The 26,820-nt window shown below is 34.5% G+C and overlaps 2 protein-coding genes across 4 annotated transcripts in view; one reads left to right on the top strand and one right to left on the bottom strand.

Moving 5' to 3' along the window:
• Nucleotides 1-26,820, top strand: part of COG5 (component of oligomeric golgi complex 5) — a 275,549-nt gene that overhangs the window by 54,615 nt on the left and 194,114 nt on the right. The gene's annotated exons all lie outside the window — the stretch shown is intronic.
• GPR22 (G protein-coupled receptor 22) lies at nt 2,999-12,236 on the bottom strand. Of its 3 annotated transcripts, none has more exons than XM_010804224.4 (3): nt 11,851-12,236; nt 9,880-10,926; nt 2,999-8,291 (listed from the first exon to the last, which is right to left on the bottom strand). In XM_010804224.4, exon 3 carries the CDS (start codon nt 8,265-8,267, stop codon nt 6,966-6,968), a length of 1,302 nt encoding a protein of 433 aa, XP_010802526.1. In that variant the 5' UTR covers nt 8,268-8,291; nt 9,880-10,926; nt 11,851-12,236; the 3' UTR covers nt 2,999-6,965. The 3 variants fall into 3 exon arrangements, with proteins under 3 accessions (XP_010802526.1, XP_005205500.1, NP_001192364.1); XM_005205443.5 differs by having other exon boundaries at nt 9,980-10,926; NM_001205435.1 differs by lacking the exon at nt 11,851-12,236 and having other exon boundaries at nt 6,366-8,291; nt 9,880-9,919.

Raw genomic sequence — 26,820 nt, 5'->3', positions numbered from 1 at the left:
ATTTTATTGGGAAAGGGCACCCGGGTGGAGAGCAGTAGGGTAAGGGAACCCAGGAGAACTGCTCTGTCAAGTGACTCACAGTCTAGGGTTATGGTGATGGGATTAGTTTCCAGGTTGTCTTTAGCCAGTCATTCTGACTCAGAGTCCTTCCTGGTGGTGCAGGCCTTGTTCAGCCAAGATGGATGCCAGAGAGAAGGATTCTGGGAGGTGGTCAGACATGTGGTGTCTCCTTTTGACCTTTCCTGAACTCTTTCTGTTGGTGATGGCTTATTAGCTCCGTGTTCCTTACCAGGGCCTCCTGTCCTAAAACAACTCATGCGAATGGTTACTGTGGTGCCTGGCCAGGGTGGGCAGTTTCAGTCAGTGTGCTTCCCCTAACTGTATATAGGTCCAACTAAGAATTTTATAAGGTAAAATGAAGTGTGCTTAATTTTTTTTTCCTTAAGTAGGCATTGTGGCCTGAAATGAGTTCAGAATTGCTTCTATATCTTTTGGTTTAATAGTTATTTGAATGTCTGTCGCTGTGATAGTCTATCTTCTAGTATATAAAGTAATGGTTCTTAATCTTTAACACACAAATCATCTAAGAGAACTTATTAAAACTTGTTATTTGGATGCAGCCATAGAGGTTCTGCTTCATTAAGTAAAAGTAGGGCCCAGAAATTGGAGTATTCAGATAAACACCATGGAGATTCTGATAAAGGGGGCTATGTTTTGAGAAACTCTCCTAAACAAGATGGACAGGGAAGCCTGATGTGCTGCAGTCCATGGGGTTGCAAAGAGTTGGATACGACGGTGCGACTGAACTGAACTGAAACTGAAACAAGATTAATAAGTTTAAAAGTTGTTCCTTTCAGTTTCTCAAATATTTACTCATCCATTGGTATTTATCAGTCACTTTTTCTAGGGAAGCATTATGAAAGGTTACATTAGTATTACAGACTATTATTGTATTATTTGGGTTAAAGACAGTTTATAAAGTTAGGTAGCTACAGTTTGCTAGCATTTTGTTGTTTGTAAGAAGTGATACTTTGAAGAGATTTAATAGCAAAAGAAAGACTAAAGGTTTTTAAGAATTGGAAAGAAAATTCTTAAAGTGTAGACATATAATTTGATTTTTTTACATTTCAGCCTGCCCTGAGTGAGGTATTAACAATATTAGAGTGAAATACGTATCTTTGTTTCTTCTCCACCCAATCAGTATTCCATGATAGTATGACATGTGGGATTGTGTGTACTATTAATGGCTGCTGTGTCTATGTGTCAGTTCCATGTATTAATATATTTCTCATTCCTACAGTCTGTGTCTCATATGGCCCGAACTCTGATTTATTAGTATTAACATTAAAAAAATTTTATGTTAAGTTAATATGTTTTCATTTTGCATCACTTTCTAGTATTGTATGTCCTAAACTGTCTCTGCAGAAAGTGATTCCTCATAACCTTATTATCTTCTCTTGTTCCTTTTTCTTTTCTCCCTGAAAAGTTGGTGATGTGTTTTGGTAGTCTGCCTTGCTGAATGGCTCTCAGAAATATATGACATTAAATAATTGCTTACATGGAAGCAAGGTGAGGAGAATGACCTCAATCCCAGACAAACTCAGCTCTCCATTTCTATCTTACTTGATGCTTCAGGGTTTGATACTGGTATGAAGTTAATATTGGTGGCCCTGACAGGAGTGACAGCACTTTTTACCACTTGTTGGTGTAAATACAAAGCTGTCATCCTTGAAAGCCACAGATACAGTGTATAGAGGTCTGTTAAAAAAAGAAAAGTGTGAATAGAAGGGTAGAGATACTTAGGGTTATTTTCACACGTTATTTTATCACGAGCCAGGGGAGAAATATTACTGTGTTAAATTTGCTCATCTTTTTCTCTCGCAAAAATGAGTATTCTTTAGAAGGTGATAGCGTTCGTATAAATGATGAACCCAATGTCCCATTTGTTTCTACATCTTAGTACTGTTTTGTTCCAGATGTTTGTGAATTGTTATAGTATTCTTTATCATATTACTGCTCTGTCTAGTCTGTTGACTGCATTTTAATTCTTTCACTGTTTTGAATGATTTTTAGGAAGAGTCTTCAAATTAATTGTCTTTTGTGAACTCAGGTCTGTAATTCTATGTTCTCTTTGTATTTCTCTAGGAGTTAAGCATCTCTGAGTATTTTTGGATCTTTTCCCTAGTTTTTCTGAGTTTAATTATCTCCTTGTATTTCTTGTTTATAATAGGATCTGAGCTTCTCTCTTCCCTAACATTTATTGCTCGTCATCTCATGTTTAGCTTTCTTTGAGTTCACTTTTGGTCCCATAGGCAGCTGTTATCCAGAAGGGGTATATATGGGTATCCATCTCTGAAATGTAAAGAAAATAACTGTCTGAAGTTTTCTCTGGTTTTTGTATTTCTTATCTTACAGAGTGGAAATGAAGAAAAGAAATAGATTATTTTATGTGTTTTTCCCTTGCTTTTAACTTCCATTTAGAAAACTAAGCTGTTCCATAATTTGTTAAGTTACCTTTCTTACTTTTTGAAATGTAATTTGAAGCTATTTAATTATATTATAAAAAAGTTTAAGTACTTGATATTTTATCAATATTGTTTTTCAGAAACTTTGCTTATATGATTTTTTTTAATTTTTAAAAATTATTTTTATGTAGCCATTGACAAAGAATGAAGGTGATATGTATATAATGAGTTGGATGGGTAATTTATAATAAATTATTAGGAAAGACACAAAGGATCATATTTATATTTTTTACTTTGTATATGTCAAATTTGGCCAGTGTTTAAAATTTTTTGTAGTTAAAAAAATTACCAAAGAGGAAAATAATACGTTTAATGGAAAAACTCAATAAACCAATATGTGAAAAATATAAAGTAGATAATATAAAACATCGAATTGGAGTTTTCATTTTGAATATTTGTAATAACTAGAACATTCTTGAATACTGTTATTTATTTTACTTAATTGAATTTTCTGCTTTGCCAGAAATTTTTGTTTTTGTCCTTGTTACCTATGTATTAATGCTTTATTCAAAGCATAGTTTAAAAAGTTCTTAGATCATTGAGGAAATCTCATTTCTTGTGGTCCTTCTTACGGCCATCATTTTTAATTCTTCAGTCTTTTATACCAGTTGGCTTTCTAGTCAGTTGGATACTTCACTGATTCTGCCTTAATGTTGCCTGTCACATGTATATGCTGCTTTGCAGAGCTGCCAGCACTTTTTGCCGGGTCTTTCATTACCTATCAAGTGATGGCAGCAGCTTCCTATCCTGGGTTTTACCCAACTGTTTGGTTTTTCAGTTTCCCACTGCTGTGTCTTCATCAGCTCTTCTACATATTGCTTTTTTGTTGTTTGTTTTTTGTAGCTCACTTCCTACTGCATTATTCCCCTGCTCAGATTTCTCTGCTCGCATTGAAGACCTCCGTCTTGGGGTTCTAATTTAACTTACCAGATAAGTTCTCACTGCTGTATTACTTTTCTTCTACAAAGAACTGTGTTTTCTGTTTCCAGAATACACTTATTTAGTAGCTTTCCTTTTATTTTTACTGTTCTTAAATCCAACATAATTCTTTTCTTATCAAGAATTTGATTCTTTTAAAATACCACATTCTGATTTTTTTATAGGTATTTTCATACTTTTTACTACGTTGATTCTATTTTTTAAGCTCTGAGGGTAATACATAAGTTTCTGCCATATAACTCTCTTCCATAATGCCTTCTACTTTGTAAGGATTCAAATGTTAATAAAATTACAAAGCTTACTTGACTGTATAGTCATAAAATATAATAAAGCCAAAAGTTTTATTGGCTTTGGAAAGTAGTCTTGAAGTTACTGTATTGAAGAAAGCTCTACAAATAAAGCACTTGCTTTCTTATACTTTTAGGTTTTTGCATTTAAAAGTCTAATCTCAGTAAAATCTCAGGAGTTTGATTTTTTAATGTCCGTCCAGACAGCTGAATTTTGCTATAACTTTATTTGGGGGATTAAAAAAACAGACCACATACCTAAAAATTGACTTATCATGAGTGAGAAGTACAGAATTATTAGGAATGGCATTTTTAATTAAAGCATAATTGTAAATAATTCTTTTTTAATATGTTTGAACATCTGTTGGGTACAAGTTGGTAGAATAACAATGACCTTAAATTAGGAAACAAATAAAAAAAATAGTAGTTCCATATCTTGTTGAACATTCTTCTTTAGTTAGTTTTTAAAATAATAGTTGTTTCTGTAGTTTTTAAGAACTAACACAGCTGTATAGCAATTGGTATCTGTGAATGTGATTTGTGGCAAGTGGGTTAAAAAAAATGATCTTAAGAAGATCCCATATTGAATTTATTGTTACCTTTATTGCTTTTGCATTTAAAACTTCATTCTAACATGAAAAATTTGCATTAATGCTTTTAAAAATAAAATTATTTGAAGTAAAAAGTTTACGTTATAGTAAGAGCCATTGTAAGAAGAATAAAAATAATTCACCTTTTCATTGAATAAGCATTTAAAAAAAGGTTGTCTAAGCTTCTCGTTCTTTCTTTTTAAGCTGAGATCAGCTATTGCAAACATATTTGTGACTTGTTTTTAAAAACTGAAGTTTCAACATAAATGTTATTTTAGTTTACAAGTTACACATTATTTAACACTAACAAGCTATCAGAGGTTATCTAGTAAATATGAATATCCTTGATTATAGATCATTGGGTACACTTCTATATATCTGAAAGATTACTACAGGTGGGCAGAAATGCTTGTTAGTTGTTCTTGTGTCAAGTGTAGAAATAGTAATAGTTTAGAGGGAAACGTTATAATGTTTGCTGTTTATTTCTTATTTTGTTAGTTTTCTTATTACAGAGAACAAGAAGGCAATAAGGCAGTTTAGACAGATTTATTAGAAAAGTGGTTTTTAACTGAGTTTTTTGGCGTGTTTATAGACTTGAAGATGAAAAATATTTAAAACATAAAGAGTTTTTCTTAATATGAAAACTTTAAAAATAGTCTGATTTTCACTTAGATTAAAAACTCGATATTAAAATATTTATGCTCAGAAATCCAAGTATAAAATTAGTTTAAAAAATTTAAGGAGTATGTTAGAAGATACTCTGTGCTAGATATACTTATCTAACAAAAAATTTTTTGATGTCTGTATGAAATCCTGATATCTCTTAAGAGTTTCAAAATATTAGTCCTACTTGTTTATGCTTCATATTGTCAAATTGAGACATTTCTTTAATTCTATTAAAGAGTACAAAGTAAGGCAGAAGGAAACTGTTCCTTTGCTAAGATTTGACATTATGTCAATTATTATCAGAAATATATCACTATTGAATTTCTCATGTAATCTCAGTGAATTCAAGCTATTGCATGGTGCTCTTTTCCCCAAGATATAAGATAGTTCAGTAAACTAGACTGGGTGAATTTCATTTATTTACACAAAAGTGGTGTATTACTGTTTTTTTTCTTAAGAGTCCAGCATTTAATTTTTAATTATAGAAGACCACCTGATGAAAACAGTTTCTTTCAATGAGAGATTGTTATTGAATTGTTTGACAAATTTTTTTATTTAAAAATGAGTTGCTACTTAATTTAGTGAATACAGTATGAAAAAACAGAATAAAGAATTGTTCAGTTAACCAATTACAAGGTAGCAAGTATTTGCCTACTTTAAATAACTTATTGCTAGTTTTCATATACAATGATAATTAGCACTTACTATTAGATTATAACACTTGGAAAATCCTTGTTTGATATAAGATTCTCAAACCTGATATCTATAATTGGGATTAGTAATTTCATAGTTTTCTAATATGAATTGAGGATTGGAGGCAAATGCTTTAAGTTTATGTGTTGTAGAGTAAAAAACATTCACAAGATTTATTGCCACTTTAGTGATTTTCAGAGTTGAAAAGAACTAGAGTATTTTGAAACACTTGGGAGCTCTGATAGTGTAGGAACATTGTATAAATTTTATTACTCTAAAGTTGCTATGTATCTAAAATTATAAGTAGGTGACTTTTCTATAATGACATAAAGTCTTTTTTCCCCCATTCCTAGAATTCAGATTTTAGTAGTTAATTTCTGTTATACAAGAAGTCCAACTTGAATATAAAGTTAGGATGTCAGTTTATTTTAATGTTCTGGTTTTTGCCTGTATACTGTATTAATCCAGAGCATTTTGTTTAACTCAACCAAAGTGAGGAAGGAAGAAAGAAACTTTGGTTTTCTTCCTTCTTTTTATTGTCAGTTCATTTGTATATTATAGGCATAGTGCCCTTGATCTTAAAAAATCAAACTTTTCTTCATAATAAACTTGAATTTCGAAAGTTTCCCTGTCTTGATGTACATATACAGTTGTTTGTTTTTTTCTTTTTGAATTTTAAAATCCTGATAAATCCTGCAATTTCCTACATTCCAAAAAGGATAAAGTTTCATAAATAGGTCATTACTTTTGATGCATCAAACATTATAGCAAGTAGACTATGTTAGAAAACATAATATAGCAGTATACAAAATCCTGGGTTGTTTTGATTGTTTGGAACCCATAATTTTGGTTTACATTAAAACACTATTCCAGTTATTAACATATAAATATATCTATAGTTTGTGGCTTAGAAACAAATACACTTTATAAAAAAATGCAAGGATACCTGTGTCAGTTATATTTTAAAGTTATACAGTGTTTTAAGGCTATGTATTTATTCTTTAGAAAATATGACTTACATGAATATCTTCTGATGGACATAATATTGACAAAATATACACATGATATTACCTTAACAAACTGCCATGCAACAAATACATTAAGTAATGAAGAAATTGAATATATATGACCTAATCTAATCTTGACATTTACATTGAAAGTTTACAACATAACCTATACTTAAATTGTTTTTCTTATATTTGGCAGTAATTCATTTTTTACAATTTAAAATTTTGAATGTGGGTTTGGTGAAACTTAGACTTTCCCTAGTCTGTGACAACCTGAGGTACTAAACATTTTTCTCTTATTTCACTATCTTCAAAGGTGAGTTTTTTGTTTCTTTTAGGATCTATCCAAGAGTTGTGTATTACAGCATTATTAGGCATGGGATCAGCTTCTACTATGGAAACAACTCGCTTTTTCATTTTACTTTTTAAGACCTTTTGAAATTTTTGTCTAGTAAATGCATATAATAGAGGGTGAAATATAGTTGTTCCATAACCCATGACTAGAAAACACAACCTTAATTTTACTAAAAGGTCACTTGGGCCTAAACATAAAATGGTGGTATTTAAAACAGAAATTGGTGTCCAGCAGAGAAGAAATGTAGAAATAATCAATAAAGACATTTTGAAGACTCTCTTTTGCCTTTCTCGTCGTTCACGGTGTCGTTTCATAGCTCGCCGGAGAGCGATTATTACAGACACTGAAGTTCTAACACCAAAGACTACATTTCTCCCACCACTGCCTTGTGACATGTCTGTAGTCTCGTGTTGTGTGGTTAGAGAGATTGTCTTTTTCTTTCTTGCTTTCTTCTTCTGCCCTGTTGAGAATCTTGTGCCTATTCGAATATTGAGAGCCTGAAGTATTTTGCTGTATGTGATTAACATCACTATGACAGTGAAAAAGAATATTGGAATCTGTACTAGCAGGTGATAATACATTCCCAGTTCAGTGTAGTATTCATTTGTGCTGACACACAAAAGTGTCTTGTTTTCCCATGTATTTCCACTTTGAAGGCTGAAAAAATTTACCTCAATAAAGGGAATCAGGAAAGAGAAAAACGAAAAAATCCAAATGGATATCATTAGCATTGCAGCTCTGCCCATTGTCAGAATTCGGTTTGCAGGCTTTACAGAGATGTCGTATCTGTCCAAAGTGATAGCGAACACGTTGATTGCTGTTGAGACACTTGCAAAAGATACACAGGCCTCATGGAAACAGCAGATGAGAGCAGTGTTACTCTCCAGTGAAAGCAGAAGGATAACTATAGTTAGAGGAATACATCCCACACAAATGATTACATCAAGTACATGAAGATTCATTGTAATAATGTTACTGACAGAATTGATTAAGTTGGATTTCATGCAGTAAAGTACCAATACGGTGAGGTTGCTGCCAAGTCCCAACACAATTTCTAACATAAGAAATCCGGTGAGAGACACTTGAAAGCTTAATGGATATGATAGTGGTTGGTACATATTGGTGTTGATGTCATCAATGTCATCTCGCACTGTAATGTTAGATTCAGACTGCATGTTGATTTCCAGAATGGGAGAAAAACACATTCTTTTGGAGCAGCTGTTTTTTCCCTAGAAAGTGAAATAGAATAAACTATTTGATATTCAGCAATTTAAATGACGTACAAAACCTGTGTTTATTGTGAAAAAAAATTTTATTGTGTACTTAGTTTAATTTTTAACTTTATAAACTGTTAATGGAAAATGTAGAAATGTCAGGATTACATTGTTTTGATGTAAAAGGAAATTGGTCCATTTGAAGAAATAACTATTGGGGATTGCTTCTATATGGCTTGAAATTATTTAATAAACTAAAAAGGTTTTTCTTATTAGGGTTTTTCAAGGTTATTATTTGAGATACAGTGTATTTTTGTATAATAAAACTACCCAGTATGCAAAAGTAATTTTAGCCCAGTGTTTTAAGATTTCATTTTAAATATTGTAAGTAGGTGGAAAATAAATGCTGTTTTAACATGTTGTGGCACAATTAGTGTAGGTGTAATTATTCCCATGAGATTTCAAATGAACAGGAGAAATCTTCATTTAAAATGATAAATGGCACAGAGCCCTAGTTTGTTTTAAATCACTTTGTCCTTGTTCCTGATTGAAATTCATATTCAGAAGTCTACAGTGTGCTTGGGGATATCTGGAGTTTTTTCCCACTGAAGTAGGAAAATGATAAATATTTCATATTTTGCACTGAACTTTACAAAGAGCAAAAATTGGAAGAAAAAAGACAGTATTTTGAAATAAAACACCACAAACCTTGGTAAAAGAGCACTAATCACTTCTATGAATGAATGATTTGTGACCACACCCTTTCATATCATTTAGAAGGAGAAAATGGAAATTTAATATCACTTAAGAAATAGCCATTTTTGTGATAGTTTAAAAGAATATATCAATTGATTTTATTAAGCAGAATTTTTTTAAATAAAAAATGAAATTTTAGGGAAAAAGGAGTATCTGAAACCCATTTTCTGAGGAATCTATTAAATTTTCACATTCCCTATAAAACCTTTTGTATAAATCACCCAGTATATATCATTTTAAGGAAAATTAAAAAAAAAAACCAACTCTTGCTAATTCATGCATATTTATGTTTTAATATAGAAGTTTAGAGTAATTTATAAAAATAATGTCTGATTTGCTGGGCTAAAATGTCAGTAATTCATATATTAAAATATAAATGATACAACCAACTATATTTCACATTTCAAGTACAGCATTTTGCCTGCAAAACCATAACAAATTATAAAAGCTAACAGTTTTCAGAACTTATGTTAGCCTTTCACTTGTTGTAACCTTTGACAAGTTTTAGAATACAGTTTTATTTATGCATATTATTTTAGAGGTAGTATTTCAGAAACACAAATGCTGATAACATTAATTTCTTTTGAGCTTAATATAAAGTATTACTAAAGGCATATATTTGAGTAAGTGAAAGTCTTAGCCAGCATTGAAATCCTATAAAAATGAGAATTTTATAGTGTGCCAGATTTTCAGAACTGACAGATTAAAACATCAGATCTTTGTCACAGCAGTTAGAAGTGTCAATTTTAGGCAATAACGGAGGGAAAGGCATTGAACTGTAGATCAAGATTCTTTTCTCTTGTAAATGTTAAACAGTGCTGTGGGCTGCATGCATCTTCTGACCTACCTGTTTGTTGTTGCCTTATGGGCCTTTTGGCTCACTATAGCAGTTTTCCACAATATGATAACATGATGTCATTGACAGATTTGGATATGATTTTTTTTACCTGACAACATGAAGTAGCTGTGTTTTATTTCATGTCTTGTAGGAATTCTTTCATTTTTCTCTTCAGTACTTCAACTGCATGAATTGTAAGATTTAGTTGGCTGATGGATTTCTAAAGACCAGTACAAAATACTTGTGTTTGTTTTACCTTAAAAAGTCACAACCGAGAGAAACTTCCTCAAATGATAGGCGTTATGTTTCCCTTTGAGAGAGTTTATGATGATGTTTCTTTATTTTCCAGAACATGTGAAAACAGAAAGGAAACATAAAGTTCCTAGCTTCTAAAATGTTTTTAGACATCCTTTTGTTACAAATGTAAATCTACTTCTATAGCAGTCCTCATTACTTTGAAATGATTTCTTGGTCACATAACTTGCTTTGTAAGTCCAGTCCATGTTCTCTTGATAAAAACCATCTGCTATTTAATTTGGTTTGTTTTCATTAGAAGAGGACACATAATTGGTCATAAAACTCAGATGGAAAAATTCTTTAGTAATATTAATTGATATGAATATCTGAATATTTAGTGCAGAAAAATACTTGATAAAGCCTCATTAGCTTGCTGATAATGTATGTCATTTCTTTTGGCAATCCATGTTTCATTGTTTCTTCAAGAATTGGTGGCTCCACGATTCTGGTAATGTTGTAGTATAAAGTTCTCCTTTAAAAATGCTCACCATTTTGTTTTCAGGGTTTTTCAGTTACATTGTTTTTCATTTTGTGGCTATTTTATATGGCATCTTCTTAGTATTATTACTATTGATGTGTTATAATCCCAGCAGTCATGTAGACCTCTGTTCTCCAGTTTTAACTCCTTAATGTCTTAAAATCATGTGTTGCAAGAATATCCTGCAGTTTATGGTTCAGACAGCTAGGGAGATGGAGATGATGGATCAGATGCATTCTTCATATTGTCAGTTGTAAATACTGAATTAGCTGCTTTGAGCCCTTGTGAAAAAGAAAAAAGTAGTTAAGCAATAAGGTTCCTAATAATTTTCAATTAATTGAAAGTTACTTTGGTTGTGCTTATTTAACACCATACACAATATTTGTTATCAAAGTAAGGAAACTGTATGTATAATTAGAGCCATAGCTTATGCATACATTTAAAGGTTTCTTTAAGTAAAAATATTCTCTTTTCCTAACGAAGACTAAAAATTGTTATTCAGTAACAGAGTTAACATTACAGACATTGTGTTTTTTTAAACCAATTTCTGCTCTCATTTTAGAAGTTAAGGTGTATTTTCAGAGATTATGAGCAATTAGCATACATTGAAAGTACTGTCATTCCTTCTTGTCTTTATAATAATTTAACAGTATTTCTTGCTGTAAAATATTATAGCTTGCTTATTAGCACAGGGTTTGAATTTTAACTGGTTAAAACAGATTCCATGATAAATACTATAAATTTCCTTGATGAAATGTTCATGTAGTTGAAATATAAAGGGTGATATAAAATGTAACTGCAAATTAAATAATTTTCAGTGAACATGCCCAATAATAAACTTAAGCTAAAATTGAGTAATAATAGCTAAATAATAAACCTGATTCTTTCAAGAAATATAATAGTTTTTTGAACACTTGAGAAAGACTAGTAATGACATTAGGATATTTAGTAATTTGAAGTGATTTAAAAAGCTGGGATCTTCATCGTGATTCAACAAAGAATATTCTTTATATTTAACATACCGTCCTAAAAAATTACATTTAAAATATACCATATCTTAAATAGATCTAAAAGATACATGTTTAGCAATAAGTAGAATTAAGCAAATAAACTCTTAAAATTTAGGCTGAAATTTTTCAAAGTAATTTTACCCCACTATGCTGGTTCAAAAGCAGCTGAATACTATAATAAGGAGCACAGCTTACCTCTGCTAAAGATTTGAAAGATTCTTGATGTAGTTGAAGCGTTTCCAGTTTTGATTGATTCATTTTGTTCACTGGTTAGTAGAGGACCGGGAAAGAGGGTCATAAACACCTCTTCGGAAGAGACCTTAATGAAAATATGTGTCTGTACTATGCCATTGTTTCAGCAGTACTGCTAATGTATGGAACATGTAGTGCTGCTTGGAGGCTGCTGCAGTCTCTCACTCTTCCTACTGTGGAATCAATAAGCATCTGAAAATACATAATGAAAGTAATTTAACATACTGAAGGCTTCTTGTCTCCAGAGACAACACTTAGATTCAGTCTTTCTAAAAAGGAATGGCACTGCTTTTCAGAGGAAAGCCTGTTCTGGGCAGCTTTTGCAGAATGACAGCCTACCTTGTCGCTTCTCTCCACTGCAGAGAGATGCAGTGCATTCACTAATTTTGATTGGTCAGTTGTATTGGGCTTAAATTGTGCTTCATATGTATAGCAGGGATTTTTCATCCCCCACTGTTTTATATAAGGGTGCTTTTTTAAAAGGCTATATTTATAAATGGTTGTGTGTTGCTCTTAAAAGAACATGAGTAAATCAGTCTTTAAAAATGCATATTCCTTTCTGGTTTGTTGTTCACTTATGCCAAACATCAAAAAATACAGGGAGGTGGCAGGGGGAGGGGGTAAGAAAGAATTACATAGTAAAATGTATATATTCTTTTTAAAGCCTTGGATAATTGCACTTGAAAATATTTTAGTTGTATATATGTTTTAGGTTGAGATTCTTTGTTCTACAAATAGAAAGCCATTGCATCTTTACTGTGAACCACGTTGAATTTCAACTAGTTTGTTTGTATTCAAGTCATTTTCTCTGTGTATTCCAAATTTTTGTGAACATCCAAAGGTGTTAAATATTATTATGACTGCAGTAGTCATTCATTCAGGTATTCATTCATTTCATTCATTCATTCATTCAAAATATCAATAAAACTTGATTTAAGGTTTTTATACCCTACAAATATTCTTTAAAATTCCATTGCTATTTTTAAAAGTATGTAAAGATTTAATCACATGTATTACTTTTGTTATTACTACTCAACCTTCACCTCTGGTAACCCATTTTGCTTGGTAGATACATACTGGTCATGTGCCATTGTATTTTATTTCAGCTGATTGTTTCTGTTTTTAACATATGTTCTTTTAGTGGATTGCTATACCTTAATATTATATGCAGCTGCATGTTAAAGTTATTGGGTGAATATATTGGTAAAGGAAGTTAATTATGTATCTTCATAAGTTACAAAGCTAAATTATTTTTGGGATATTCTATCAAAAGAATTAAAAGCAATGATGGAAGTAACTTAAAATATTTAAATTTAAATTTAAATTAGTTTAGGTTGTTCAGTTGCTAAGATGTGTCAGACTGAATAATTTTCTGTTTTCAATATTGAACACATTTTATTGAGGAAAATTGTTTTTTTAGACTTGAATATATAATATGGCTGGATTATATATCTCAACAAGACAGAAGACATGTTTCAAATCATTGAATTATTAGAATATTGATTACCTGCTTCCATTATTTTAGGAATATTAATGATCTACATTTTTAAGAAAATGTCTACTAGGTTTTTAATTTATAATTGTAATTATTCTTTATAATTTTGAAAGTCAGTATACATTTTAATGATCTTCCATTGCTAGTGTTTAAGCTGCACATAGAGCTGGCTAAATAATATGTGGATTGTGAGTTGGATTTCCATAGGAGTTGAGAATAATGTGGTAGAAAATTTTGCTGTGAATTTCTGAAGTTTTTTGCACAGCTTTGGGTGGCAGAACTTTGGTAATGATAAAAATTAAAATATTGTTCCACTTTTTGTGCATTTTGAAAGTTGGAGAAAAGGATCTTAGAAAGACAGCCATGTTGAAAGGTTGTGCAGGCGTGCACACACACAGGCAATGTTGTTTGAAGCTTAAACCTAAAACCATAGAAAAGGTAGCATCAGTTGAAACTTATGGTAGAGCTAAGAAGTTTACTAACATACTGGAATACATATAGTGCTTTCCTGCCAGAGAATTGAAGTCTTTGTTTATATTTATCCTCACAATATCACCATAAAGTTGAGGAAACAAAGGCATAGAGAAGTTTAAGGACATGAAAGGAAAGTTAGTAGTAGAGCTGATGTTGGAACTCTGCAAAGCCCCCTCCAACTGAATATAGCTGGCCTTCTCTCTTTGGAAAATTCTGAGGGTTCTTTTGGCTTAAAATTGGATGATTTGGGTTTAGTCACTACTGAATAGTTACATGACTTTCAAGTCATATATTCTCTGTGTCACCATATAGCTTTTACTTTTTAAATTAATGTTTATATGCTTTGTTTAGCTCTCTATGAGACAGTATTTCTAAGCTATACTCAGACTATTTTGAAAAAACATAAATTCTGGAATCTCTCTAAGACATAATGGCAGCAAGAATGTTCAGGTCTAGACAACACTTTTTATTCCCTGTGACTTGTGGTCAGGGATACACAAGATACTACAAGTAATTACTTCTTACTGCATACATTGCTTGGTATAGTTTTCTTTTTGTTTCGTATTTTATTTTTTGGCTGTGCCCCACAGCTTGTGGCATTTCAGTTCCTCTATGAGGGACTGAACCTGGGCCAAGATAGTGAAGGCCGAAATTGTAACCACTAAGCCACCAGGACTCTCCTCTATAGTTTTCTTTTTAAAAACCACAAATTGGTTTGGTGAATATAAGGTTCTCTGATTTCTTAGCAGGATAATTCTAAATTCCTTTGTTTTTAACAAAGAAGAAAATATCTAAACTCCTGGATTGAGAATCAGATTTATTTTTTCATGAAAAAAAATGACATCAAATTATAAATATCAGAATTTACAGGATTCTTCTTTCCATAGAAACAGACTTTCACAGTTTTGTTTTTAATATTTTTTGTGTTCATGTAGGATACTAATTTTGAAAAATGCTGCAATTAGTGATTTAACACCAAATATAAAATTTGTAAAATTTTGTAAAAATCATTTTATAGATTACTTAATTAGTTAATTAATAACCTTGGAAGGCAGTTTAACTTTCCTAATAATGACTAAGCAACAGATATGAATCTAACCTTGAAATAGCTCTATTAAAATCCTTTTTCACAAATTATATTTTTCTTTTGCTTGAAAGCATTTTGATTTTTATTTAGTTTAGAAACTAAAATTCCTGATATGATAGTCTTTGGTTTCTAGTTTTATATATTTGCCTCCTTCAGTTTGGACAACTTTGAGTATGAGAGAGTAATTTACTGTTCACATTTAAATTTACCATTCATATCAGATCATTCTTATCTAGCTTCTGTCTGGTTCTGATGCTGCAGAATTTTTGATGATTTTGAAATTATAAATAAAAAACTCAGTTTTGTGAAATGTTGGAATTAACCACAACTGATGGTGCTTTGAAACTGTTTGCAAAGTATGTATGCAATGTGCTGTGCTCAGTCGCTTCAGTTGTGTCTGACTCTTTGCAACCTGTGGACTGTCGCCTGCCAGGCTCCTCTGTCCATGGGATTCTCCAGGCAAGAATACTGGTGTGGGTTGCCATGCCCTCCTCCAGGGAATCTTCCCAACCCAGGGATTGAACCATACCTCTGGCGTCTCCTGCATTGTAGGCAGTTTCTTTAACCACTGAGCCACCTGGGAAACCCATTAGCACACTAAGACCCCCTAAACCTTGTTCCCATTAGCTCATGGTATCAGAATGTAGAGAAGCAAACCTACAGATCTGTCTCCTGACTACCTTCATAAGGCATGTAACTGGTCTGTTATCAACTACACACCGGCCTCCTGAATGCATGGTTTCTCCAGCCTTGCAGAGCCCCTTAAACTGCTGCTGCAAGCAACACATGCAGTAAGCAAGAGCACCAGTATAAAGACAAATGCTAATTGAATAGTGTCAGAGCAGCATTTCACATACTCCCGTCAAGCACAGGATATGAAGTAAGTGAAGAACAGAGCCGGGAGAAATCATGTCCTAGAACAGGACTGGTAGGCACTGCGAGTGGGCTGTGCAGTAGTGTCCTGTGCACTAGCAGGAAGTCAAGAGATGCACACCATACCCTGTTTCTACCAAGAAATGAGAAGAATGGGCTCTGACAGGAAAATATTCTATCCCTAAATAAAAACAGCATGGGACATGGACTCTGAATGCACATTTATGGTGTAAAAGAATTTCAGTTCTCTGATTTCATAAAGCAAAAATCTCAAAAAAAAAAAACCAAAAAAACCACAAGTCTTTGTGATTGAGTTTCAGATTAACTGGCACTTTATTTTGCTTAAAACTTAAACATTGTCAGTTTGAGAAGAAATCCACTGTGATATATAGAGCTCCCCATTTTAATTCTATGGTTTCTTCTTTTGATCCTTGGTAAAATTTTTCATCCAAGAAACAGAATAGATACTTACATATATTTAAAAACATGAACCACTAGAGAATGAAATAGGAAATCAAGAAAGATTTAAGTTTTGGCAGCCTTGCTTTTTTTTTAATTCTTTAAAGACTGTAGCAGAATAAAAGGATCACTGGCTCTGCGTCTTCTAGAGATTACAAGTGATGGAACTAAAAAACAAACAAATCCATATCCTCAAACAAGGTCAGGTAACCTCAATTCCCTGCCCTGCCCTACAGTAAAAAAACATGAATACCTATAGTAGTATTTTTTTTTAATTCAGGTAGAGAAAGAAGCAATAACTTTAAACTAAAACCTCCTACATTTTTTGATTGCCATTCAACTTGCTACCATTAAGCAAAAAGCAAAATTCTCATAGTGTTTACCTCAAATCTTATTGCTTTACAACTGTGGCATACCCTCCATTAAAAATAAAAAGATGAAGCAGTCAATCCAGTGATTAATTTAACATGGCTTTCATTGAGAAAAGGGGGGACAGGGACGAGGGGGTCATGATGAAGAGAAGACCAATAGACAAAAAAGGTAAATTAAACACACAATGGTTTTCTTTAAGAAAAAAGAAGAAGAAGAAAATGTTATTTTCAACAAGAGGGGAAAAAAGCATTGAAAGCCCATGAGTTAAACCATATTCTATCTTAAGTAGCTTTTCTTTCTTTTTCCCTCTTTTTTTCTTTTTCCTTGTCTCTCTCTCTCTCTCTTTTTTTTTTAAATTAAAATCTCTCCCCAAACCATCATCACTTTTAATATTGCCCAGACTGGGCTTCATCTTCAGACCCTTCATCCCCGAATTTCTCATGTGGAGGGCTTGAAGATGTTTTCTTTTCTAGAGGACTTTCTGGTTCCTCATCTTCTTTGGGAAGAGGAGTCTTTTCCTTTGAGCCTGTGAAGCTATGGGGCGACCCACTTTCCCTTTGCCTTTCACAGGACTTGGTGTCACTGTGGCCTTTATTTATGTATGCAATAGCAGTTTCTAATTGCTGAAAAATCACTTTTAAGTTGTATTGTTTCAAGGGTACTTTTCAGTGAATACTTAATGTAGCTAACTCTTAACTCTCTAATATTGGAGGCCAAGGTAGAAAGAATTATTTCAGTATACAGCTAATTCAAAATTTTCATTTGGCTTCTCAACTTTAAATTTCTTTCACAGCAAATGTTTTATCAGAAAAATAGAAATAGACCATCTGCTGAAAACTCCCCATCAAATGAGGAGTAACCAGGGTAGTACAAAGTCAACAATATTGGTGATTCATTACTTACAAAGGAGGATAATTGAAAACTGATTATAATTGAATAAAGTACACGCATCAGAATTATATATCTGAACTGAAAAACTCCACAAAGCCTTCTTTCCCATCCTTCCCTACCTCACCTTAGTTGAGCATTTCAATTTTTCGTTTTTATTTTTCACAATATGTAATTGTAAGTCATTTGCCAGTATCTATTATAAAAATAAATATGTGGCATTTCTTTTTGTTTTTCTCATCCAAACCGTGATTTTGGACCCTGTGATTATTACTACTTTTTAATCTCCGTCTGTTGTCCTACTGTTGGCATGTTGTTTTGGAGGCCTGTCCAAATCATTATCACCCCTGACCCAGTTTTCTGGCTTACTCTTTTCACTGCCTGTATCTCTTTTTGCCTCTTTAAATATTATAGGTTTTGTTGACATTTTTCTCTTATATTTCAACCAAAGAATTACACAAACATGTTTGTGCTTTTTTTCACTTCGGTTTCTTTCTTTTTTTTCCTTGTTGCTGCTTCACATATTCTTGTAATTCTGTAGGTTATACAGAATCAAATTCATTTCTATGTTCTGAAACCAAGTCAGTTGATTAACTAGATGCTATATTTAGCAAAGCTATGGCAGATCCCCTCTTCTGTTCTGTTATGGGTCCTTTGCTTATTTCTTCTCCTCCTCTTTTTTTTTTTTTTTTAGTGTGGAGAAATGTAGTTATTTTTTGTATACTGACCTTGTGTCCTGCAAATTTACTAAACGCGTATGTTGTTGCTAAGTTGCTAAGTCACTTCAGTCGTGTCTGACTCTGTGTGACCCCATAGACAGCAGCCCACCAGGCTCCCCCGTCCCTGGGATTCTCCAGGCAAGAACACTGGAGTGGGTTGCCATTTATATGTTAGTCTTGAGAAATTATTTTGTGAATTGCATGGTATTTTCTATACAGACAGTTAACGTCATTTGCAAATAGAGAAAGTTGACTCCCTTTTGAACCATGTATAACTTTTATTTCTTATCTTGCCTTATGCTGTGTAGGACATCTGTTACTAGATTTTATATTAGGAGAAAGACTCTGCCATGGACTCTGAGCATTCCTGAAGGTCCTAGGACACGCTGGTGTTGCTGGGCATACTAAGAATGAAAAGACCTGACTATTCTTTCCTTGATCCATTTCTCAAGGATAAAGGAGTTGTGTTTGAAGCTAGCATCCTTAAGTGATGCAATAATAACTCTGCAAAGAGTTTCTTCTGCTTGTTATAAAAGTGGTAAGTTGTCCAGCTTAGTGTTCTTTGGCTGTGATGCAAACCCACTGTATCCAGAGTATCTGCCTAGGCTCCTCTGTCAGGAAGAGTTGGATGGGAAGGTTAACTGTCAGTGACATGATCCCTCATGCTGCTTGCTGTGTTTTGAGTCCTTTGTGTCTGATCCAGGCATCTTAAGCTTTCTGCTAGCATACATGACAGAAACAAGCTAGCTTTCATAGCTTGCAAATAGGGTAAAATCTAGACCCTTCATGATTTTTGACAATTTTGGGAACAAGAGCATAATGTTGACTGAAACATGGCTTCCTACAAAAGAGAAGACAAGGGCCCTTGTGGGCTGGTTTAGAGAGTATGAGATCTGGTAGCAAATGCTCTTGTTTAAGGGGTGGGCTAGGCACTACTGTTTTACCTGTTAATGAGTTTTTAGAAGCTAAGCAGTGAGAGAACTAAACAAAGCTGCCCGAATGGTACTTTGGTTTTTGCTTAGGCTCTAGGCTGTAGGAAGAAAGAATATTATTATACCAATGAGGCAGCAAGCCTCTCAGCCTAGACAAAAGGCAGTATAGCTGTAGCTACTGATTAAGGGCTCCCTAAAGCTAAAATAAAAGGTGCCAGCAATGAGAAGAGAGCGTTGGGTAAACTTAATACATTTTAAGTTCATTTGTTGAGTCTAGGTAGGCAGCCGCTTGAAATTGAATGTAGCTGTGAAGTCTTAGGGAGCAGAGCTACTTTTTCCCTTTGTGCCCTTCGACTCGTCTCCCCCCTTGACTCCAACCTCAGCTGCTTAAAGTAGACACCAAGTGTGGCAGGGACCTCAGGGAGAGGGGAGAGACTCAAACTTTTATAGCTCTGTTGGATAGAGGTGCCCAAGCACTTTCCAACCCTGTCCTGTGGGGGAGAAAGTACAGTAGGTGGCAGGGAGGCTGAAAGCACTGAGAACTGCAGGGTGGAGCTGTCGCAGTGTGCACATGGGCAGATTAACAGCCCCTAGGCTCAGGGGCTTAAAAGAGTTTCGAGGTAGGTGGGAGGAGGCGGCATTGACTCTGGGGTGAGGAGCCAAGCAGAAGAAAAGCCTCCCACCAGCTCAGGCTGCTTCTACAAGCTGGCCTCCTCCACTGCCCTGTACTCCGCCTGCTCCTGGTCAGAAGGTAATGTCTCCTGGCAGCTGAGGCTATAGTCTCTTTTGTGTATGTGTTTAATTCCTTGGTTTGTGTTCCTGCACGGTGCTGAGTGTGTCTTGGGGGGCACCACGACACTCAAATTGAAGAAAAGCTAAAGTGTGGGTGGAGCCTCTGGTCTTATTTAGTGTACTGTTCTGGCTTCCTGTGCCAAATATGTATTTGGTATTAACATTTTTCACATTCTCATGTTGTGAGTGTCTATAAATTCATAGGAGATTGACCCATTCATGGACCCCTGCATGATGCCCTCCCTGGTGATCACCATGTATCATCCTAGGAGGAAAGAAAAAACCTTACCTTTAGTTTAAGAATTTGAGGCTGCTAAAGTGTTCAGGCCATTTCTCAGCACAGCAGTGCCACCTGCCTCACCCAGCTGCCAAGTGCACCTCTTTTGAACAGTCCTACTGCTTAAGGTCTTGTTCAAACCAGACATTTGACCCATAGTTGTCTTGTGACTCTCTGGTCCACTGTCACCATTTGGGGGTAGGTTAACTCAGACTTGACAGCCAACAAGGAAAGGGTCCAATAGACTTAACTGAAAGAAACAAATGAGAGTGGTTTGTTCAAGGGTACAGCTGGCCTGGGCTTAGTGTACTTTTCGTTTTACATAAAGGAATAGAAGTGAACCCTTTTGGGGGAAACTTTTTCTTTCATTCCACCACCTGAAGCAAAGCACTCATTCCCTGGGGCCCTTGATGCACAGAAGTTCCTGTAAGTACATGGGCCTGGCTCACTGAAAGTTTGGCCAAGTTATAAGCTGATGATATTCATCGTGCTGCTGCAGCTGTTCAACCTCAGTGCCAGCTCCAGAAAACTGAGACTGGAGGTGACCACTTTGTTCCACTCTCATAGCTCTGATCAGTGCTTCTCTTGATTAATGTTGTATTTTTACTGACTCCTGGGCTGTTGCCTATAGCATAGCCTTCATAGCATCACTTGGAAGATAGGTTAAAAGCATCTTTCTTTGGGACTGCAAACTGTGGAAACAAATTGCAACCACCAGTTTTGGTCACTGGAGTGTGTACATCCCAACAGCTGTCATTTCCACTTGGATCTGTTATCAGAAACAGCAAGATATCTGCTTTTTCCTCCCCTAGGAAAATAGTTTTTTTTTTGGTTTTTTTTTTGCTATTTCCTTTTCCTACCTCGAATGTATTTTCAACAATGTTCAGAAAATGAGAGGTTTTTTATACCCCAATGGTTTTAGGCTTTTATTCTCCCTTATATTAGAGATGGAAGAAAGAACCAAGGCTGAACTTCATGCCTTTCTCTCATTAGCTGCTCTTGTCATTCCAAGCATGAGGGATGCTTTCTTAGACCTCTCACTCTGCACCTGGCCTTTTATTTTCTTTGATGCAAACCTGGAGAGGCTCTGAAGAACCCGTGAACGGGTTGTGGCCTTCATGGGTTCTGTGTTTTCTTGCTGACACACACTCAGCCTTTAGGAATTTATTAACAATTTTAGCTGAATTATTTTTAATTGTGTCTAGAATTGTTTTCCCGAGGTACTCAAGTGCTCATGTCTACATTTATTTTACAGGGCACCTGTTTTTCCTTAGAGTTTGGGTTGGTTGGTTGATTGGTTACCTTGTTACCTCAGCTCTCCTGGGAGCTATTTACCATGATGATATACATTAACTTAATGACTGTACTTGGTAGATTACCCTTTTAGAAATTGCATGGTTTTATTTAGTTATTTGGACAAGGTATTTTGCCTGTATGTTCATGAGGGATTTTGGTTTGTTCTTTTCTTTTATTGTATTTTCTTTGTCTGGTTTTGAAATCAGGGCAATAATGTTGGGTTCATAATGAGTTGAAAAACGTTTCCTCTTCCTTTAGTTTTAAAAACATTTATGTAAGATCGGTGCTAGTCTTACCTTAATTGTTTAATAGAATTCAATAGAGAAGACAATCCTAAAGGAAATCAACCTTTAATATTCCCTGGAAGGACTGATGATGAAGCTGAAGCTCCAGTACTTTGGCCACCTAATGTGAAGAGCCAACTCATAGGAAAAGACCCTGATCCTGGAAAAGATTGAAGGCAAAGGGAGAAGGGGCCAGCAGAGGATGACATGGTTAGATAGCATCACCAACTCAATGGACATGAATTTGAGCAAACTCCGGGAGATAGTGGAAGACAGAGGAGTCTGGCCTGCCGCAGTCCATGGGGTAGCAAAGAATCAGACACGACTTCGTGACTGAACAAAACAGAGAAAACATATGAGCCAGGAGGTTTTATTTTGTTTAAAGATTTTAATTATAAACTCAAGTGATTTAATAGGTAATAGAAACAGATTTTCTATTTTTCTTTTGTCTGTTTTGGTGATAAGTATCTTTCAGGTAAATTCTTGTATCATTTGAATTGTCAAATTTATTGACATTGATTTGTTTTTCTCATATTTTAATATTTGTACCATTGTACTGATACCTTCCCTTTCATTACCAGTATTGAAAATTTGTATCTTCTTTTTTCTTGGTCAGTTTACCTAGAAGTTTATCAGTTTTGCTAATCTTTTCAATAACCAGCTTTCGGCTTCATGTTCTTAATGAGTAGTGTTCTTATGGTTCTTATTCTGTCTTCATTTTTTTCTTATTTTCATTTTACATAGAGAGCTATACTGACTTTTTTTTCTTTTGTCATTAAACTTTTTTTTTTTTTTCCTGTAGGCATAATTTCTGATGAGAGGTCTGTGATGGATCTTACCTTTGTACGTTGCTATGTAATTTGTCTTTTTTCCTCCGGCCATTTTTAAGATTTCCTTTTTATTTCATTGTTTCCATAGTTTCACTGTGGTTTATGTTGGTGTAGTTTCTTTGTGTTTACCTTCTTTTGGGTTTGCTTATATTCTTGGGTGTGTGTTGTTGCTGCTGTTTTTGCTATTTGTTGTTTTTTTCCATCAGATTTGAAAAAAACCAGTCTTCAAGTACTTTTTCTTTTTTATATCTTTCCTTTTCTTCTGGGACTCTGATAACATGATTTTTGGCCCTTGGTGTGTGTGTTAGTCACTCAGTCATGTCTGTTTGCGATCCCATGGACTGTAGCCCACCAGGCTCCTCTGTCTATGGGGATTCTCCAGGCAAGAATACTGATGTTCCACATATTATTAAGGCTCTGGTCGCTTATATTTTGCAGCTTTAGTTTCGGTAGTTTTGCTGGCTCTGATTTCAGGTTCACTCGTCTTCTCTCTTGTAGTGTCTGATCTGTATTGAGCTCTTCTAGTGAATTTTTCAGTTCAGATACTGTTTTTTCCAGCTCTAAAAGTTTTATTTGATCAATTTTTATAGTTTCCATTTTCTCTTCATTGTGTTCATATTTTTTTAAAAACCTGTGTACATAATTATAATAGATGTTAATATCTTTATCGCTTAATTTCGTCATTCTTTTGCATCTTGGTATTTCTAATAATTTTTGATTGGATACTGGCCATTGTGTTTGAACACTGTAAATGGATTTTGTTTTCTTCTTTTAGTGAATGGTGTATTTTGTTCCTTCAGGTAGTCAAGTTATGGATCAACTTAATTCTTTAGAGGTTTGTTTTAAGCTATATTGAGGCAGTTTTAGAGCAACCTTTAAAAAAACATATGAGAAATGTTGGAGAGGGTGTGGAGAAAAGGGAACCCTCTTACACTGTTGGTGGGAATGCAAACTAGTACAGCCACTATGGAGAACAGTGTGGAGATTCCTTAAAAAACTGGAAATAGAACTGCCTTATGATCCAGCAATCCCACTGCTGGGCATACACACTGAGGAAACCAGAAGGGAAAGAGACACGTGTACCCCAATGTTCATTGAAGCACTGTTTATAATAGTCAGGACATGGAAGCAACCTAGATGTCCATCAGCAGATGAATGGATAAGAAAGGTGTGGTACATATACACAATGGAGTATTACTCAGCCATTAAAAAGAATTCATTTGAATCAGTTCTAATGAGGTGGATGAAACTGGAGCCTATTATACAGAGTGAAGTAAGCCAGAAGGAAAAACACCAATACAGTATACTAATGCATATATATGGAATTTAGAAAGATGATAACAATAACCCTGTGTATGAGCAAAAGAGACACTGATGTATGGAACAGTCTTATTGACTCTGTGGGAGAGGGAGAGGGTGGGAAGATTTGGGAGAATGACATTGAAACATGTAAATATCATGTAAGAAACGAGCTGCCAGTCCAGGTTTGATGCACGATACTGGATGCTTGGGGCTAGTGCACTGGGACGACCCAGAGGGATGGTATGGGGAGGGAGGAGGGAGGAGGGTTCAGGATGGGGAGCACATGTATACCTGTGATGGATTCATTTTGATATTTGGCAAAACTAATACAATTATGTAAAGTTTAAAAAAAAAAAAAAAACATATGAGAACCTTTAAAGGAACATTTAGAGGAACTTTTAAAGGAACATTTGAGGAGCATATGAGGAAAGTTTTCTCATATTTTAGTATTTGTAGGATCCTACTGATACTTTCTCTTTCCTTAAAGTGAAGTTGCTCAGTTGTGTCTGACTCTGCGACCCCATGGACTGTAGCCTACCAGGCTCCTCAGTGCATGGAATTTTCCAGGCAAGAATACTGGAGTGGGTTGCCATTTCCTTCTCCAGGGGATCTTCCCAACCCAGGGATCGAACCCAGGTCTCCCACACTGTAGGCAGACGCTTTACCATCTGAGCCACCCGGGAAGCCCTCTCTTTCCTTACCAGTAGTGGAAATTTGTTTAGCCTTACCACTAAGGCATAATCCTTCATAGCTTTGTAATGAATTCCCCTTTGTTCAGTGATGTCCTTTCATTTTGGCTTTCCAAGCTGGAATATCTTGCTCAAATATCTCTTTGAGCCCGTAGAGTTGATTGGCTTGCAGATTTTCTAATAGTTCTTCATTTGACCTTTTTGAGTCTTACCATATATATTCATAGCATAATATTCCTTTGAATATTCAAGAAGCCCTATATAGAAATTTCTGGAGCTGTCTCTCTGCTTAGCTTATTTTTTTGTGCCTCAGCTTCTGGCTGCCTCAGCCTTCCTTAACTCAGATTCATCCCTTCAATTCCTCTAGACCCATTGTACTCCACTAGGGTTTTCACTTGGTTGTAGAGCGAAGTGTATTTAGGCAGAAAGACTTGATCATTATTTCACTTCATTTGTTTCCAGGAATTTTAGTCTTGGATTTGCTGTTGTCCAATATCTAAAGATAGTATTTTCATAAATTCTGTCCTGTTTTCTAGGTAAGCCTTGTACTAATTACTCTTTAGCTTGCAAGCAGAAGTTCCAAATTTGTTTTAAATGTTAATTATCATGGAATTTTCTTTTGGCAATTGATTATGAACTGTCTTGTGGCATTCCTTTTATCATGGTCCTAAAATTATTAAAATCTTTAATTTTTACTTTCACGCTTAATTTCTTAAATTACAGTCTTAATTATAGGCTGATAATATTTTGTATCATGTAATTCCATTCTTTCCATTTAAGATGTCTCTCCTGCACAGTTTTCTTTCATGAGTACCTCTGTTAATTTTTTTCCCTGTTGGAGAAGAAGATAACACTGCTGGAAAAGAGATCACAAAGCTATAGAGATTGATGCTTTTGTAGATTTCTGTCTTCTAATCTCTATAGTCATTTCCCCGCTTTCACAGGTGCTATTAGACCAGGGATTGATATTTTTTCTGTAAACGGCCAGATGGTAAATATTTTAGGCTTTTGGAGCCACATACAGTCTGTAATATGTATTCTTTTTTTCTTGCTGACTCTTTAAAGATGTAAAAACCCATTCTTAACTTATATGTTTCGCCTGTGGGCCTTAGTTTGATCACTCTGGACATGGACCACCACACCTTTGTTCAAGGAACTTTTCCCTCTGCCTCATTTTTACCAAAAGACCTTACTTCTTCACGGCGGGGAAAAAAAAAAAAGGAGACTTGAACTTTGTCACCTTCTTCCATCCATCTAAAAGCCTTCCTAGATCTTCGGTTATTTGTCGACCTTTCATTCTGTGTCAAATGAAGAATCATTATGCTATTATTCTTTCATTTAAGCCTAAACCTACTACTTGGATTCCTGTTTCATCCTCTTCCAAGTTCATTTATATCTTGTTCCGTCTTGCTATCATATATGTTATCTTCCCTTGTTCTTCTAACTGTACTCAATCAGTATGTGCATATTTGCTATCTGTCCTGCTGTATTGAATTTATATATTAAAATGTTGATTTTTAAGGGAAAAATCCAAACCATTGGAACAGTCTATCTTAGGTACTTTTAGTTGAACTTAAATTGAAAATATAAAAAGCTTGCTTTTACATGTAATAAAGTATAGAGATATAAGGTGTTTTTATGGTACATACTCATTTCTGGGTTGATTTTGGCCACGTTTTTCTTCATTTTGTAAATTAACAGCTCCTCCCTGCTCCCCCAATGACAATATAAGACTAGTAGATTAGAACATCTCAAGCAAAAATGTTCTGTTACGGGTAGGGATTTAGTTCTTTAAAAAGCAAAACATCAAGTACAGAATTTTTTATTAAAAAAATTTGAAATCAGACTAGATCTAGGCACATTGTGTTGCAAGCATCACCTCACAAATCTGCCAACGCATGTCCTTTCTGAGATTCAACACAGCTGCTGTCCCCACCAATTTCTCTTCTCTCCTCTTCTTGGTAGTGGATTGCATTGGTGTTTTGGTTTATGATAGGGAAAGAAAAAATACAGAAGAATCCCTTCCTCATTTTTCTTATGCTACTGCAGGTTTTAAAAGAACAGTAATGTGAGTTAATTAGCAGTGACTTCTGGCTCATTCTCGTGCTAAGAAACATGAAGGGCATTAGGTGTTTTAAATACAC

The sequence above is a fragment of the Bos taurus genome, chromosome 4 (assembly GCF_002263795.3).
Source record: "Bos taurus isolate L1 Dominette 01449 registration number 42190680 breed Hereford chromosome 4, ARS-UCD2.0, whole genome shotgun sequence".
Lineage (NCBI taxonomy): Eukaryota > Metazoa > Chordata > Mammalia > Artiodactyla > Bovidae > Bos > Bos taurus.
The sequence above is the reverse complement of the archived record's forward strand: the minus strand, read 5'-3'. Positions and strand labels throughout refer to the sequence as shown.

Bases quoted from the DNA above. Each gene is read 5' to 3' on its own strand.
- GPR22 (XM_010804224.4), bottom strand. From the start codon at position 8,267: ATGTGTTTTTCTCCCATTCTGGAAATCAACATGCAGTCTGAATCTAAC.